At 43.9% G+C, this 16,734-nt stretch overlaps 1 protein-coding gene across 1 annotated transcript in view; it reads right to left on the reverse strand.

Annotated features, from left to right (window-relative positions):
• Window positions 1–8,373: 8,373 nt before the first annotated feature.
• Window positions 8,374–16,734, reverse strand: part of PEBP4 (phosphatidylethanolamine binding protein 4) — a 138,453-nt gene continuing 130,092 nt past the window's right edge. Inside the window, exon 7 of the mRNA XM_073622296.1 lies at window positions 8,374–9,614. Within this exon, the coding sequence (XP_073478397.1) occupies window positions 9,508–9,614 (107 nt within the window). The 3' untranslated portion in view covers window positions 8,374–9,507. The remainder of the gene's footprint in view (window positions 9,615–16,734) is intronic.

Genomic DNA, 16,734 nt, shown 5'->3' on the forward strand with positions numbered 1-16,734 from the left:
TTTGGGCTGAGTCGTCCGTCGAAATACAGGCTCTAATCAACTCTGGGGCTGCAGGCCTGTTCATTGATGCTGCCTTTGTATAGAAGCACTCGATTCCGCTGCAGCTGCGTGACGCTCCACTTGTCATTGAGGCTCTTCACGGGAGACCTTTACAGCCTGCCCATGTTAATCATGAGACTGTTCCGTTGTCCATGGCCGTAGGGGCTCTTCACCATGAGATAATCCAATTCCAAGTTATTTCCTCACCTAAGTTTGGGCTGGTTATTGGTTATTTTTGGTTACAGAGGCACAATCCCTCTTTTGATTGGCTCCAGGTTCTCTCCTGGTCGCCACAATGCAGTAAAACATGCTTCCAGAAGGTAGCCAAGGTCCTGTGCACCTCTTCCCTGCCAGAGGAGTACCGCGATTTTAGCAATGTCTTTGGCAAAGGTCAAACCTGTAGTTTGCCTCCACACCGATCGTATGATTGTGCAATTGACCTTCAACCTGGTGCCATACCCCCTCGTGGCCGGGTTTACCCTTTGTCGGTCTTGAAGGATAAGGCCATGGAGGAGTATGTTGCATACGCACTTTCTTGAGGTTTCATCCGCAAATCCTCGTCTCCTGCTGGTGCTGGTTTCTTCTTTGTGAAGAAGAAAAGTGATGAACTGAGACCTTGTATTGATTATAGGGTTCTCAATCATTTCACGATTAAGAATGCCTATGCGATTGCGTTGATTCTGATATTTGACTGCCTCAAGGGAGCAACGGTTTTCATGAAGCTTGATTTGAGAGGGGCATACAATCTCATGAGGATTAAGGAGGGCGATGAGTGGAAAACTGATTTTAATATCAGAACAGGCCATTATGAGTACCTCATAATGCCTTTTGGCCTTTTGTAACGCCCCGGCAGTTTTCCAGGAACAATCTCCTCCGAGATTTGTTGCAGTTATGTGTGGTGGTTTATCTCGACGATATTTCCTCATATTTTCCAAGTCCCCGAAGAGCCACCACACAGATGTCTGTCGTGTGCTTCAGCAACTAAGAGAGAACAATCTCTATTGTAAATTGGAGAAGTGCGAATTCCATCGTGAACAGGTTAAATTCCTGGGTTATGTCATTTCCACTGCTGGTTTTTCGATGGACCCAGAAAAACTTTCAGCAGTCCTACAGTGGCCCCGACCCATGGGTTTATGTCCTCTGCAGCATTTTCTTGGCTTTGCCAACTATTATCGAAAGTTTATTCATAAATTCTGGTCTCTGGTCAAGCTCCTGACTGATATGACCAGAAAGGACGGTAACCCACAGAGTTGGTCTCCGGAGTCCATTAAGGCCTTTGAGAGTCTCAAGGCTGCCTTTGTTTCTGCTTCTGTGTTGGCACATCCTGATCCTACGTTACTTTTTATCCTTGAGGTTGACGCTTCTGCGACTGGAGTTGGCGCCCTTCTGTCTCAATGTCCTACCTTAGAGCGCTATGCATCCTTGTGGCTACTTTTCCAAGAAATTGTCACCTGCAGAGTGCAATCAGGAGATTGGTGACAGAGAGCTGTTAGCAATCATTTTAGCCCTGAAATAATGGAGACATCTCCTTGAAGGTACCACTGTGCCGGTTCTCATTCTTATTGACCATAAGAATCTCACATTTTTGTCTGAGGCTAAACGCCTCTCTCCCAGAAGGGCGCGATGGGCTCTTTTCTTATCAAGTTTCAATTACATTGTTTCATTCTTACCGGTACTAAGAATGTAAGGGCTGACGCTTTGTCACAACAATTTTCCTCCACTTCTAAGATAGAGTCGGTACCTGTTCCTGTGATTCCTCCTGATCGTATTCTGGCTACGGTTTGCACCAGTCTCACTTCTTCGAGTGACAAAATTCTTGCTGCTCAGGTCCATGCTCCTCATGAGAAACCTTGTGACCGCTGCTTTGTCCCAGAGAGTTTCCGTACTGCCGTGCTCCAGACTTACCATTCTCCCAAGGCTGCTGGCCACCCTGGGCAGAATCAACTCTTTTGGGCCATTTCCCAACAATTTTGGTGACCTAGTCTATGTGCTGATGTAACCGCCTTCGTAGCTGTCTGTTCCGTTTGTGCTCAGAGTAAGACTCCATGGCACCTTCCAGTGGGTCTCCTACAACCCATATCCAATGGAGAGAGGCCCTAAACCCACCTGTCTATGGATTTCATTGTGGAGTAACCCAACTACCAGGGCAACACAGTTATCCTTATGGTGGTTGACTGGTTCTCGAAAATGTCTCATTGTATTCCACTTAAGAAGTTGCCCACTTCTAAAGAACTGGCTTCCATTTTTGCTCGGGAGATCTTACGCTTACATGGGCTACCCAAGGCGATTGTCTCGGACAGGGGTAGTCAGTTTGTGTCCTGGTTCTGGCGAGTCTTTTCTGCACAGTTGGGAATTCAGCTTGCTTTCTCCTCTGCGTATCACCCGCAGTCTAATGGGGCTGCAGAACGAGCCAATCAGTCCTTCTCTGAGCTGGCCGCTCAGCTTGTCAGCTAATTGCCAGCTCCTATCTCTTCACAGTGACTCAGCTGTTGATGATCGTGCCCCAGACGACGTCATTATATGACGAAACACGCATCGGGATGTTGGACGTGCTGACATCATCGTGCTCTCTCTGCAGTGGACAGGTGTTCGCCTGTTTTACCAGCCGGTTTTTATACTTATATCTTCTTAATCCACGTAAGTGCAATATTTTTTATTTTAATAAACTGATTACTGTTACGGGTTACACTATGCGAGTCCCTCTTCATTTTTGGGTGGCTGACCGATACCGTTGTGGCCCGAGTACTTGCAAATACTTACCTGGAAGCTTGCCGTAGTTTGTCCATCTGCTATACCTGGAAGTGCTGTTGTTGCTGCCTTGGATCAAGGACCCTGGCTGGGTTATAGCCACAGGCTTCCTTAAGCTTGCTGTCCGGTAAGCTTGCATTTTATACGGTGGAGGCGCACTAGTCCCTTGGTGCTTCTTGGTGATTTTGTGGATTGACTTTATTCCTAGGATGTCACTCATCTGATCATCTTTAGTCACGCCTTTTCACAATATATATATTTAATCACAATCATCTGAATATTTCATTCACAGACTTTTCTCAGTATTTAATCACTGTTTATGCCATTTTTTGTCAATGCTTTAATGAGCCATATATGGTGGAACTTCATATCAGGATTTATTTTTCATATTATCACTGTATATTGTTTTCATGTCTTTTTAAGCGCAGCTTTACTCTTTTTTTATTCTTTGTTGGTGTGTGTCTCACTTTTTAGCTGCAGCTCGTAGTTAGGGGTTGATTTGTGTTTGCGCAATGTTCCCTATTTTCCATGTTGATGATCCTGCTCGTCGCTCCTGCCTACTTAAGCCATCCAGTCCAGATGATCTCTGCCTTGGTTACATCTCTAGAGACGCTCTCCTGTGTTCTTGTTAAAGACTTGCTTGGCTGACATTCCTTCTGGCTCGCTGACGTTTTGGCTTGTCTGACTATCCATTGTGGTTCCTGAACTCTGGCTATGTTTACCTTTTTTTTAATTATTATTAAACAAGTGTGATTTAACTGTACTTCTGTCAGTCTGAATTATGGTTTCTGATGTGTATACACCCACATGTGTGACTCTATAGTCACATGATCTGCTCAGATGTGATAGGGAGGAATAGCATATTATAGAAACTCACCGAAAACTGAGCATGTGCAAAGTTGTCACCACTGCTCTGCAAAATCCCTAGCTGCATTGGTGACATGTGGAGACAGAGAGCAGCAGGATCAACCAGGCTTTTTGCAGAATACACAAAATGAATCTCATAGTGACTGAGTATGAACAGCATGTAATACACCATATATTGATAGTTTTTATGATGTGGGTTTTGTTGTTGTCCAGTCGTTTCGTCGCTTATGGACCATAGCGCACCAGGCTTTTCTATCCTCTACTGCCTCCGGGGGCTTGCTTATTTTTATGTTCAATGTTTCAATGATTCTATCTATCCATCTTGTTTTCTTCTTTTCTTCTGTCATCCTCTTCTCCTTTTTCCTTCCATTTTCCCAGCAGCAGGGTCTTTTCCAATGAGTACTCTCTTCGCATTAGGTGGCCAAGGTATTCGAGTTTCAGCTTCAGGATCGGTCCTTCAAGTGAATATTCAGGGTTTATTTCCTTCAGGATTGACTAGTTTGATCTTCTTGCCATCCAAAGGGACTTTCAAGAGTCTTCTCCAACACCATAGTTTAAAAGCATTAATTCTTCAGCGTTCAGCCATCCTTATGGTCCAACTTTCACAGCCATAGGTTACTACTGGGAATACCATAGCTTTGACTATATGGCACTTTGTTGGTAGGGTGAGGTCTCTGCTTTTTATAATGTTGTCTAGGTTTGCCATTGCTTTCCTCCCAAGAAGCAAGCGTCTCTTAATTTCATGGCTGCAGTCACCGATGTGGGTTTAGTGACACTTTGATTGAGACACACTCAAAGTGTCACTAAACCCACATCGGTGGTAGGGTGAGGTCTCTGCTTTTTATAATGTTGTCTAGGTTTGCCATTGCTTTCCTCCCAAGAAGCAAGCGTCTCTTAATTTCATGGCTGCAGTCACTGATGTGGGTTTAGTGACACTTTGATTGAGACACACTCTCATAGCTCCCAACTGTCCCTGATTTTGAGGGACTGTCCCTGATTTGCAACAATGTCCCTCTGTCCCTCCTTCCTCATTTGTCCCTCATTTTGGTCTGATCTATATAGTTATATATAAAATGCACTATTTATCTTTCAAAAAAATGTTTCATAGTGCTAAACTTTTCATTCAATTTATAAATTGTGCCATTTGAAAACGTCAAAAGCCAATATAAAGAAATAATAGTTGTAAAAAAGAAAAAAAAAACTTGTGGGTTTAACTAACCTTTTTTTTTTAAATGTATAATTCTCCCCCACACAAGGGGGTGTGACAGAGGGTGTGTCCTATGCCCACATACTTTTGCCAATAGGTGTCCCTCATTCTCATCCCAAAAAGTTGGGAGGTATGCACACTCTAGAGGGATATGCTTTCTTCATATTTCACATCAGAGGTTTATAACCACTTTAAGCACACTATTATAGTCTTCCCACTATGCATTAGGGAACATTCACACCAGGTGCGGTGAAGCGGTGTTGGGCGGTCATTCCAGTGCAGTCTCCCGGCACCCTCACCACAAGACATGACAAAATGCCTCGTTTTCGGTGTGGCCAGTTCACACCACATGCTGGCTGATAGAACCAATAGAACACTGAAGTTTAAAAAAAAATGAGCGACAGTGTGATGCGCTGGTGTAGGTGCATCAACACTGCTCTGGTCCAGCCAGACCGCACCGCACACCACCCACTGCATTGGAACACAACAGCTGGTGTGAACAGACTCTAAAGAGGAACTGAACTTAGCAAGACAGGCAGAGGGTAAAATCCAAATCACCTTTACGGACTTCCCATGCCTCCTTGTTCTGTACAGTGTCTCTGCATAGAGGCAGCCATCTTTGTAGAGGCAGGGCTTTGCTTCTTCATGTCAGAACCTTCATAAAAGAACAATGAGCAGCACAATAGTGACATCACCAAATCCCGAGACTAGAAATTAGAGACAGTAGTGCCTTACATCCCACACTGCAGAGATAAAGCTATGAGCACAGGAGTGCCTAGGCTCGCTCACATACTGGAGAGTACTCTGCTATTTTCCAGGAGGAATCCAAGAAAAATAATAAATGTTTAGTTTACTACTTAGTAGGGGTGCAAGGGATTAAAAAACTCACGGTTCGGATCGTTCCTCGGATCAGGAGTCACGGTTCGGATCATTTTCGGATCAACAAAAAAAAATCTGCCCCACTGTAATATCCACGTCATCTCCCCCACTGTAATAATATCCACAGTCTCCCCCACTGTAATAATATCCACAATCTCACTGTAATATCCACAATCTCCCCCACTGTAATAATGTCCACAATCTGCCCCACTGTAATAATATCCACAATCTCCCCACTGTAATATCCACAATCTCCCCACTGTAATATCCACATCTCCCCCCACTGTAATATCCACAATCTCCCCCACTGCTGTAATATCCACAGACTCCCCCACTGTATACATACTGTATATACAGTATGAGTATAGGAATTAGGAAGGAAGACTAGTGTTTAGTCTTACCTTACAGCACCACCGCCGCGTGTACCAAGATGGCCGCCACTCCGGAGCTAGGCCGAAGCCGCGGCCTTTCTTAAGGCCAAGGCAGCGGCGCGCTCCGCGAAGTGCATGTGTGCCGATCCGAACAGGACAGGTTGAACCGTTCGGATCACGGATCGGTGACGATCCGTTCCACCCCTACTACTTAGACAATTATCATTTCTAGAAGTTCCCTATAACATAGCAATTCTCCACTTTTTGAGTTCAGATCTATTCTAAAAAGAGAAAAAGTTCAGAATTCACAAAAAAAAAAAAAAAAAAAATTATGCTCACGATGCTGCATTCGTCCCCTGCCAGATTTACACTGAGAACTGATCGATCAAAGACCTCTGATCAGTTTTCCCCTCCATTGTGAGCAGAGAGCCATGACTGGCAGAATGAACTGCAGTTCTGTGATCCATAGAAGTGGGGCCAGAAAAGCTTTGGCCATACTTCTCCTTTAAGAATGACCCCAACAGTCACTCACACATGATGGAAGCAGATAATTTGCATAAGAAAAATCAGATAGAATTACGTATTGGTTATTTTTAAAGGCATTTCTTCTTTTTAATCATGAACCTGCATTTTGACAAGATCAGCAAAATATATGATCTGTAAGATAAATGCATAGTTGAAAGCGGTATTAAACCCAAAACTAAAAGCATAAGAAGTTCCCTTTGCAGTTTGTGAGAAGTCATGTGGGAGACAGAGTAAACATGTAGAAGAAGGTGCTCTGTTTAGATGAGACCAAAATGGAACTTTTTGGCCTCAAAAGCAAAATGCTATGTGTGGCAGAAAACTAACACTGCACATCACCCTGAACACACCATACCCACCGTGAAACATGGTGGTGGCAGCATCATGTTGCGGGGATGCTTTTCTTCAGCAGGGACTGGGAAGCTGCTCAGAGTTGATGGGAAGATGGATGGAGCCAAATACAGGTCAATCGTAGAAGAAAACCTGTTAGAGCCTGCAAAAGACTTGAGACTGGGGTGGAGGTTCACCTTCCAGCAGGACAACGACCCTAAACAAACAGCCAGAGCTACAATGGAATGGTTTAGATCAAAGCATATTCATGTGTTAGAATGGTCCAGGCAAAGTCCAGACCTAAATCTAATTGAGAACCCATGGCAAGACTTCAAAATTGCTGTTCACAGACGCTCTCCACCCAATCTGACAGAGCTTGAGCTATTTTTCAAGAAAGAATGGGCAAAAATGTCACTCTCTAGATGTGCAAAGCTGGTAGAGACATCCCTAAAAAGACTTGCACCTGTAATTGCAGTGAAAGGTGGTTCTACAAAGTATTGACTTCAGGGGGGCTGAATACAAATGTACACCACACTTTTCACATATTCATTTGTAAAAAATGTTGAAAATCATTTATCATTTTCCTTCCACTTCACAATTAAAGGGGTTGTAAAGGTAAATTTTTTAATCTTTAAAAATAACAAACATGTTATACTTACCTTCACTGTGCAGCTCGTTCTGCACAGAGTGGCCCCGAACCTGCTCTTCTGGGGTCCCTCGGCGGCTGTCTTAGCTCCTCCCCGCAATAACTAACCACCTTAATGCGAGCTCCCTCGCATGGTGGTTAGTTATTGCAGGCGCGCTCCCGTGATACAGCCGGCGGCTATAGCCGCTCGCTGTATCACTCGGCCCCACCCCCGGCGCGCCGCGTCATTGGATGTGATTGACAGCAGCGCGAGCCAATGGCTGCACTGCTTTCAATCCATCCACTATAGCCAATCAGCGACCAGGCTGATTGGCTGAATGGAGGTCGGGAATGAGTGGCCGAGTTTCGAGGTGTCAGGTAAGTAAAACGGGGGGGGCTGGGGGCGGCGGTATTATCAAAAGTTTTTTCACCTTAATGCATAGAATGCATTAAGGTGAAAACAATTATACCTTTACAACTCCTTTAAATTGGTCTATCGCATAAAATCCCAATAAAATACATTTATGTTTTTGGTTGTAACATGACAAAATGTGGAAAATGTCAAGGGGTATGAATACTTTTTCAAGGCACTGTACATTTGCAGGAGAGCTTGTTCTTTTGACTTATTGGCCAGGTCACCAGATGAAAACAGAGGACAAGACAGAAGGCTTAAAAAAGAAAATGAATGCAGCCATTACATCCAAGAGTTGGTAAACTGAAATATAATGTGTGCTTTTGGGTTTAATAATTCTTATGTGTAATGTAAAAATAATCCAGCAAACACATTGTCATGATGAGACAAAAATATTTATTTGAATCCAAATATACCTATATAGGCATACCATAATGAATGCAGACATCCATACTGTAGTACAAGATGCACAGGCTTGGTAATAAATGTGCAAGTACTAAAAGGTTAGGTAGAAGAAACGTACACATTCTAGATTATACAGTACTTCACATGGGATCTCACAATCATTTGTGAATACATTATATATCTATATCTATATATATATATATATATATATATATATACATACATACACATACACACACACTGTAAACAGCTTTTTTTAAAATTTATTTTATTATTTTTTAGGGTTTAACTTCTTGCCAACAACAGAATGCATATGTGTGGCGGTAAGAAAAGTGGACTTTAAACACCCAGCCACCACACATATGCATCCACAACAGTTTGAGATCATATGCTGTGCGCTCACTGGATGCTCCCAGCTTACTTCTGAGCTGTTACTAGTCACAGTTCTTGATCAGGAGCCAGTGGGACCAGCCCCCAATCATGTGACCACTATGAGAGCCAATCACAGTGGGCACATGATACTAATTCTGCGCTACATCCCTGGCATTAAAGTAGAATTACAGCCCAACACTAACTAGTCTTAAAAATGTCCCCCTCACCCTCCTGCTCCCTAAACTTGCTAATCTGTGTAAAAAAGATCTGTATATTTACTATATTTAGTTTGCTCTGGTCCTATCACCCGATCCCCTGTATTAGTGAGCAGCAGCTGCAGGGGAGAGGAGGGAGTGCTTAACAATGGCTGGAAATTCTGGGAGCTGCAAAATCACTCATAGGCTCCCATGTCCCAGACTTCATCAGCACTCCCTCCTCTCCCCTGCAGTTGCCACTGACTGACACAGGGGAGCCGGAGCTGTGGATCCTATGCTCAAATATGTAAGTATACAGATCTTATTTACACAGGTTAGGCAGGGGAGGGAACATTTTTATGACTAGTTAGTGTTAGGCTGGAATTCTACTTTAAAGCCCACTTAAGGGGGCACCAGAAGGCAGTGTTAAGGGGTTAAAGTAGAACTATAGGCATCTCTCTCTAGTGTATACAGCATGGAATCATCAGATGGCAGTATGAAGAAGAGGGCTCAGAATCCATATGACGGGGCAAGTCTTAGATTTCCTGTGCTTCATCCTCTGGATTCTGGGCCATAAACTGGGTAGTGACCACTGGGCCAACTAACTGATAGCGTTTAGCAAATGCATCAGGATCCCAGTTACCTGCAATAAAAAATAAAAAAAAAATACTATGTATTAAATTACTTTTTTTTTATGTTTTATTATATTTGTAATTTTTACATGAAAATAAAAAACAGTTTAAAAAAAATGTATAAAATCATCCAAATAAATACATATGTACAAAGTCATCGCTGTCCTTTCCTGTACAAATATCAGTCTTGTACTAGTAGCTGTGTGGGTGAGAGAGTACTGACACACAGGAGAATTTACATACAAAGTGTAAAAAAAGCACAACAAATAAATTAGGTCACCTGTAGTTAATCTAAAGCAAATTAAGCCTACCATGGAGAAATTCATAATCGTTATCTACAGTGAAAAATGCAAGATGCTTCTCCTGTCTTTAAAGCGGACCTTCAATCATTTTCTCAACGTTCCATCTATTAAATCCTCTGGCCGTGTTGTTTAAACATTGGATAGTAAAACACTTTTTTTCTGCCAGTAAATACCTTATACAGCCCACTTCCTGTTTCTTGTCTGGTCATTAGCCTAGGATTATGACATCATGCACAGCTCTCTCTCTCTCAATCTTGTGCGAGTTTGCCAGGAAGGGAGGGGGGGTGAGTCATAAGAGGGCCAATGAAAGCTGCTGGGCTGCCTCTGTGTGTCTGTGTAAATCCAGGAAGTGAACAGGCAGCAGCTTCAGCTGCCCACAGTTATAATGGTTGCAGCCAGACTCAGTGGAGGGAGATTTCTGCAGCATATTTGGCAAGTACAGAATCACAGTATATATAAAACAAAATGCAAAGTGGTTGGAGGGAAGCTTCAGAATGGCAAAGATGTTTTTATTACAAATAATGTGAGCAGACTGCAGTTCCTCTTTAATGTGTTGGGCAGCCCTTCCTAATCAGGGAACAGGAAGGTGGAGCCAAGCAGGACTTTAAGTCAAGATTCTCTTAAAATTTGAGCTGCCCGTATTTTTGGATCTACTGATCATTTTAACCACTTGCCAACCACAATGCCTAAATATATGTTGAGGTTTGCAAGTGGTTTACCGGGATTATGGCTGAAGATATCAGCCATAACCCCGGTACTGTATTTTTCTGCATCCAATCTGAGCGGCCCATAAACTGGTGTTTCTCGGGATTACCGTTTCTGCTGATTCGCCCGAGAAACCATCTGGGTGCGTCTGGCTGCTCCCATAGGTGATCAGAGTTAACACTCTTTGATCGACTCTATGGCCTTGAAGGACTGGAGCAATGTCATGACATCACTTCCTGTCCAGGCTGGAAGAAAATATTTTTTTTTTAAAAGTGGTTGTTAACCCAAAAGTATAAATCACTGGCAGCTCCTCTATTATTGGCAGGCATACCACACTGTATAGGTCTTTTTAAAAAAAACAAGGTATGTAAATACCTTTTAAGAGCTATCTTCAGGCCAGTCTCGTGACTCGTGGCCCCTGAACAGCTCCAATACATGGGTACTGCAGGAGGGGCTAAGATCTCCCTCTGACGTCAGCGAGGGGGGGTCACATGGCCACTCAGCCCCTCCAGCGGTAGCCCTGAAGACCGGCTACAGGTCACGTGACTGGCCTGAAGATAGCTCTTAAAAAGGTATTTACATGCCTCGTTTTTATAAAAGACTTCTACGGTGTGCTATGCCTGCCTATAATAGAGGGGCTGCCAGTGACCATTTATCATTTTTTTTATTACTACCAATAGCGGCGGGGGGAGACAGAGACACAGACACACAGCTGACAGGCAGGGAGGAGGGGGCGAGGAGGAGAGAGGAGAGTAGAGCAGGGCTGCGGATGACGGAGGGACATACGCTGACCACTGTAGTCAGGGCTCAGCAGCCATGATTACAGTGGTCAGCTTAGAGAGCGAAACACGGGAAGTGGCAGGATTGGCAAGGTTTTTTTTACAGTTTAGAGAGGGGCAGATTACACAGCACAAACACTGTGCTGTTTAATCTGCTTTAGGGGAACATGATCTCTATTTTTTTTTTTTTTTTTTAGGTTAACAAACACTTTAAATGAATAAACAAAATATATATATTTGTTTTGATTTTTGCTTTTAAAAAAAAGGTAAAACAGAGATTTGGGGTCTCCTTAAAGAGGACCTGTCATGCTTATTTCTATTACAAAGGATGTTTGCATTCTTTGTAATAGGAATAAAAGTGATAAAAAAAAACCAAAACAAAAATTAATTAAAAAGAGACAGTATAAATAATAATAATAAAAAAAAACTGCTGCTCAAATACAGTGTGACATAAAAAATTGCAACAATCTCCATTTTATTCCCTAGGGTCTCTGCTAAAAAATAAATAAATAAAAGAAAAATAGTAAAATCTTTTGGGGATTATAAGTAATTTTCTAGCAAAAAAATACTGACTAAAACTTGTAAAGTGCCAAAAAAAGCCTGGTCGGCAAGCGGTTACGGGTTCTTGCATGCAGTACTGATGTATTAATGGCAGATCTTCCTGGCAGAAAGTTCATATACAAAAATAAAAACAAAAACAAAAAAAAAGGTATGGTCTATGTAGTGTGCATGTTTAAAAATCGTTATAAACCACTATTCAAGGGAGAGGTGTGATTTATGTGCACAAGAGCATAAAATACTGATCAGTGCAGATTTGTTTTTTAGTTTACAAATATTTACATGCCTTTGTGTTCAGGCTCATTGAAAACAATGGGCTCCATTCAGAGCAATAAATAAAAAAACCTGCACACCTAAAAACATGGTATTTTTGTGCTCATTTACCTAGTAGCAAGGGCTGTTGCTCCTCCTAAAAGAGATCCACACTCAGATCACTCTTCAGAGGTGTTTGACAGGTGACAAGGAGGCAATATGTCACCTAGTTACCGCCTGTTTTTAAATCCCCCAAGTGATGCACCACCACGGTTGCACAGCGTTGTGGGGCATTTGCTGTGTGGCCCCATTCACTTAAATGGGTCATCTTCAGTGAGCAGTATTCCATGTACATCCCCGGGTGCTTCATTTTCAGCTATAGAGGGAGCGGTTGGGGGTGCAGTAAAACCGTGGCCCAGCCATGTGGTTTTGGAGCCCTCTAAGTGTTAATGAGTTAATTTGCAGTTTTTGTGCAAGAACCCGTAAAGCTGTATTAAACCCCAAAATAAAAATGTATTAAATTGCAGCTTATCAATTCTTATATGTTGTGGCTGCATTTCCTCCCCCCCCAAGACCAACAATGCTGCTGTCCAAAGGAGTCTGCTTTACTACTCCATCCAGAATGCAGACACCTAAGACAGGAAATGTGTTACTGGCGGGTAACAGCCTAAAAATGAAAACCGATGCAGCCATCACATCTAATGATTAGTAAATTGAAATGTTTTCTATGATTCGGATGGAAACTGCTGCTTTCTTATATGTCCAGTTTAAATTGCTACAAATTTATACCATATTTGTTACAAAATTGATATACTGTAAAACTGAAACAGCTGATTGTTGTATTGCAAGGGTAGGCAACCTTTTGAGCACAGTGCGCCGAAAAATGTTTTCAAAGAAATTGAACGTGCCGATTTTATAACAAAAAAGGGTCAACTTCACTCTTGGAATCACGAAAAGGATTTTTTATAAAGTAAATGCTGTAAACTACTTGAGTAGTGAGAAATTAATATCCTATATCTCTCACACCTCAGCCCCAATTCACCTGCTCATCTGCCCCACCAATGTACCCCCTTTCTCATCTGCCCCACCAATGTAACCCCCTGCACATCTGCCCCACCACTGTAAAGCCGTTTTTCTGTCCCACCACTGTAGCCCCCTGCTCATCTGCCCCACCAATGTTCCCCCTTTCTCATCTGCCCCACCACTGTACCTCCCTGCACATCTGCTCCACTGCCGTACCCCCATGCTCTTCTGTCTCACTGCTGAACTATCTTCTCATCTGTCCTAACACTGAACTTATCTGCTCATCTGCCCCACCACTGTAAGCCCCTTTCTCATCTGCCCCACCACTGTAAGCCCCTTTCTCATCTGCCCCACCACTGTACCTCCTGCACATCTGTCCCACCTCTGTTCCCCCTGCTCTTCTGCCGCATCACTGTAACCCCCTGCTCATGTGTTCCACTGATGTACCTCCTTTCGCCTCTGCACATCTGCCCCACTTTTGTATCCCCCTGCACATCTGCCCCACCACTGTAACCCCGTTTTTCTGTCCCACCACTGTAACCCCCTGCACATCTGCCCCACCAATGTTCCCCCTTTCTCATCTGCCCCACCACTGTACCTCCCTGCACATCTGCTCCACTGCCGTACCCCCATGCTCTTCTGTCTCACTGCTGAACTATCTTCTCATCTGTCCTAACACTGAACTTATCTGCTCATCTGCCCCACCACTGTAAGCCCCTTTCTCATCTGCCCCACCACTGTACCTCCTGCACATCTGTCCCACCTCTGTTCCCCCTGCTCTTCTGCCGCATCACTGTAACCCCCTGCTCATGTGTTCCACTGATGTACCTCCTTTCGCCTCTGCACATCTGCCCCACTTTTGTATCCCCCTGCACATCTGCCCCACCACTGTAACCCCCTGCACATCTGCCCCACCAATGTTCCCCCTTTCTCATCTGCCCCACCACTGTACCTCCCTGCACATCTGCTCCACTGCAGTATCCCCATGCTCTTCTGTCTCACTACTGAATCACCTTCTCCTCTGTCCTAACACTGAACCCATCTGCTCATCTGCCCCACCACTGTAACCCACTTTCTCATCTGCCCCACCAATGTAACTCATGCACATCTGTCTCACCTCTGTTCCCCCTGCTCTCCTGCCCCACCACTGTAACCCCCTGCTCATCAGTCCCATCAATACACCCCCTTTCACATCTGCCTCACTGCTCTACCCCCCTGCTTTTCTGTCCCACCACAAAACCCCCATCACTGTATCTCCCTGCACATCTGCCCCACCTCTGTACCCTCCTGCTCTTCTGTCCCACCTCTGAACCCCTCCTGCTCATTTTCCCCACCGCTGTACCCTCTTGATATGCAGAGTGGTAAAAGGAAGCAGAGATGAGACACATCAACCTGTCCTGGCACACTTATCCTGGTGATCCAACTCTCGCATCCAGCCCATGTGCTTGTATGTGAGGTATGTGATGATGTATATGATGTCACATACAAGCATCTGGAATGGATGCGCAATGATGAGCTCAGATCAGGGGCATTTTCTGAAAGCAGTGAGCCTGTGTTCAGGGTCAAAAGTCGGGCCCCCTGTAGCTGAGAAAAAGTGCGGCGCACTAAGCCACTGAAGAGGTTGGGTGTTATTTTCATTGCTCTGAATACTGGCTGTGGCTTAAAGGGACACAGAGTGCAGGGGTTCAGTAGTAAGTGACACAAAGGTTCAGGAATAATTTCAACAAAGTTCCCAGAAGTGCAACAGTAATTCCACAAACTGTCCCCTGATTGTGGTTTTCTCAATCACAGTGAAATTCCTTCTTTCTGAGATTTGTAGTGGCAACCAAGCGAGTCATCTTCCTCCAGGTGGTGGGCAGGGCTAGCAGGACTGTGATTGGTTTTTGCAGTAGCCAAGACCGTCTTCCCCCTCCTAGAAACAGGGACCGGAAGAATTAGTGTGATCCCACTGCCTTGCCCTACCCTCCATAGGAGTCTATCACCAGTTCAATGTACATAACTGTGTCCACAGCTCTGTGGACACAGGGGGGGGGGGGGGGTGACGGAGGAGGAGAGGTTCTCTGCAGGAGAGTGGCCAAGCCTGGAGAGGATCATTATGGGTACACATTCAGTACCCCATAGTGATCTGATAGGTGCATTAGAGTGCAGGACAGGGGGAAAGTGGAGGACCCAACATGTTTGGGGGAAGAGGAGTCATAGCTTGGACCAAAAGGCAGCTCTGGACTGTGGTGGCGATGTTCTGTTTCAACCTGGTGCTCTTGCAAGCAATTTGGCCAGCCCTTTGCACCCTTACCCTAAGGCAGCACATTCATTTGAGTGGGCTGTCCAAAGCATCAAAAATGGTGCATATACCATTTCTGGCAGTGCAATGCACGTCCATCGGTGAAGTGTGTTGGGGTGTTATTTAGAATGAATGAATGGCACTGCATTGCACCATTGCATGTAACCTATATTGTGTTAACACACTTGTGATCACAACACAATAGTGTGAGTATGTAAGGCACTGGTGTCAGAGAAATGCTTATATTATTATCACTGAAACCCTGTAATCCTTTTTTGTCATGCTCTTCAATTAAACAGTGGAACTTTTTTTTCATTCCCCCACTTGTACACATTTTTTGGAGTGTGTGCGTGTATTCCCCACAAGGTGGCAATCAGCAAAGTTTGCAAATTATTCACAAGGTACAAGGGATAGTTCAATACATTTCATTGAGAACTTCCAGCAACCTTTGAAACATTAAAGGACTGCATGGTCTTCCTTGCAACCAAAGTTCTCATTCACCACTCTGCTCCTGCTTTGCCATCTTGAAATGAGATCCCACACATGAACAGACATGCCACAAGTCTCTGCTAGGTCTAAGAGACCTGACATAGACCCAACAGCATGTCTGTGCATACGCAGACACATCACATGTGAGTCAGGTCCTCTAGACTGGCAGAGACCTTGCAGCATTCTATATACATGCACAGGTCTCTCTATAGGACCTGGCAGAGATCCACATGCGTGAGATCTCTTGATGAAATACTGCCTCTTGGCATCTCATAAGGCAGAAGGTGGATCTACATCATCCTCGCCCAGATGAGGATTCAGAAAGTGGGGCTTTGCAAAAAGAAAAAAAGTATTTGTTTTCTTAAAAATCCAATTGTGTAAGAGGGAGGAGGAAGGCAGTAGATTAGAGAAAGTGGGTGAAGGTCAAACATGCTACTGGATTACTGCAAACAAAAAAAGAAATGTCTCATTACTTATAAAAAAAATCATATAGATGGACTGATAGGAGGAGGCGATCTTGGAAATTTCACAAATATGAAACAGATGCTGCAGAAAATGTAAACCAAAAAACTGGGGGAGACAAACTGCAGCTTTAATACAAATTGTCACGGATCTACATAGTCTGGTGAAATACACAAATCACATATTGCTTGCCTGTTATACTGTATGTGCCCTAAATCTGCTTTTTTTACCTGCATTTTGCAGTCTAATATTATAGATAGCAATACCATTTAGTAGATAA

This window comes from Aquarana catesbeiana, linkage group LG03 (genome assembly GCF_042186555.1).
Source record: "Aquarana catesbeiana isolate 2022-GZ linkage group LG03, ASM4218655v1, whole genome shotgun sequence".
Taxonomy (NCBI): Eukaryota; Metazoa; Chordata; class Amphibia; order Anura; family Ranidae; genus Aquarana; species Aquarana catesbeiana.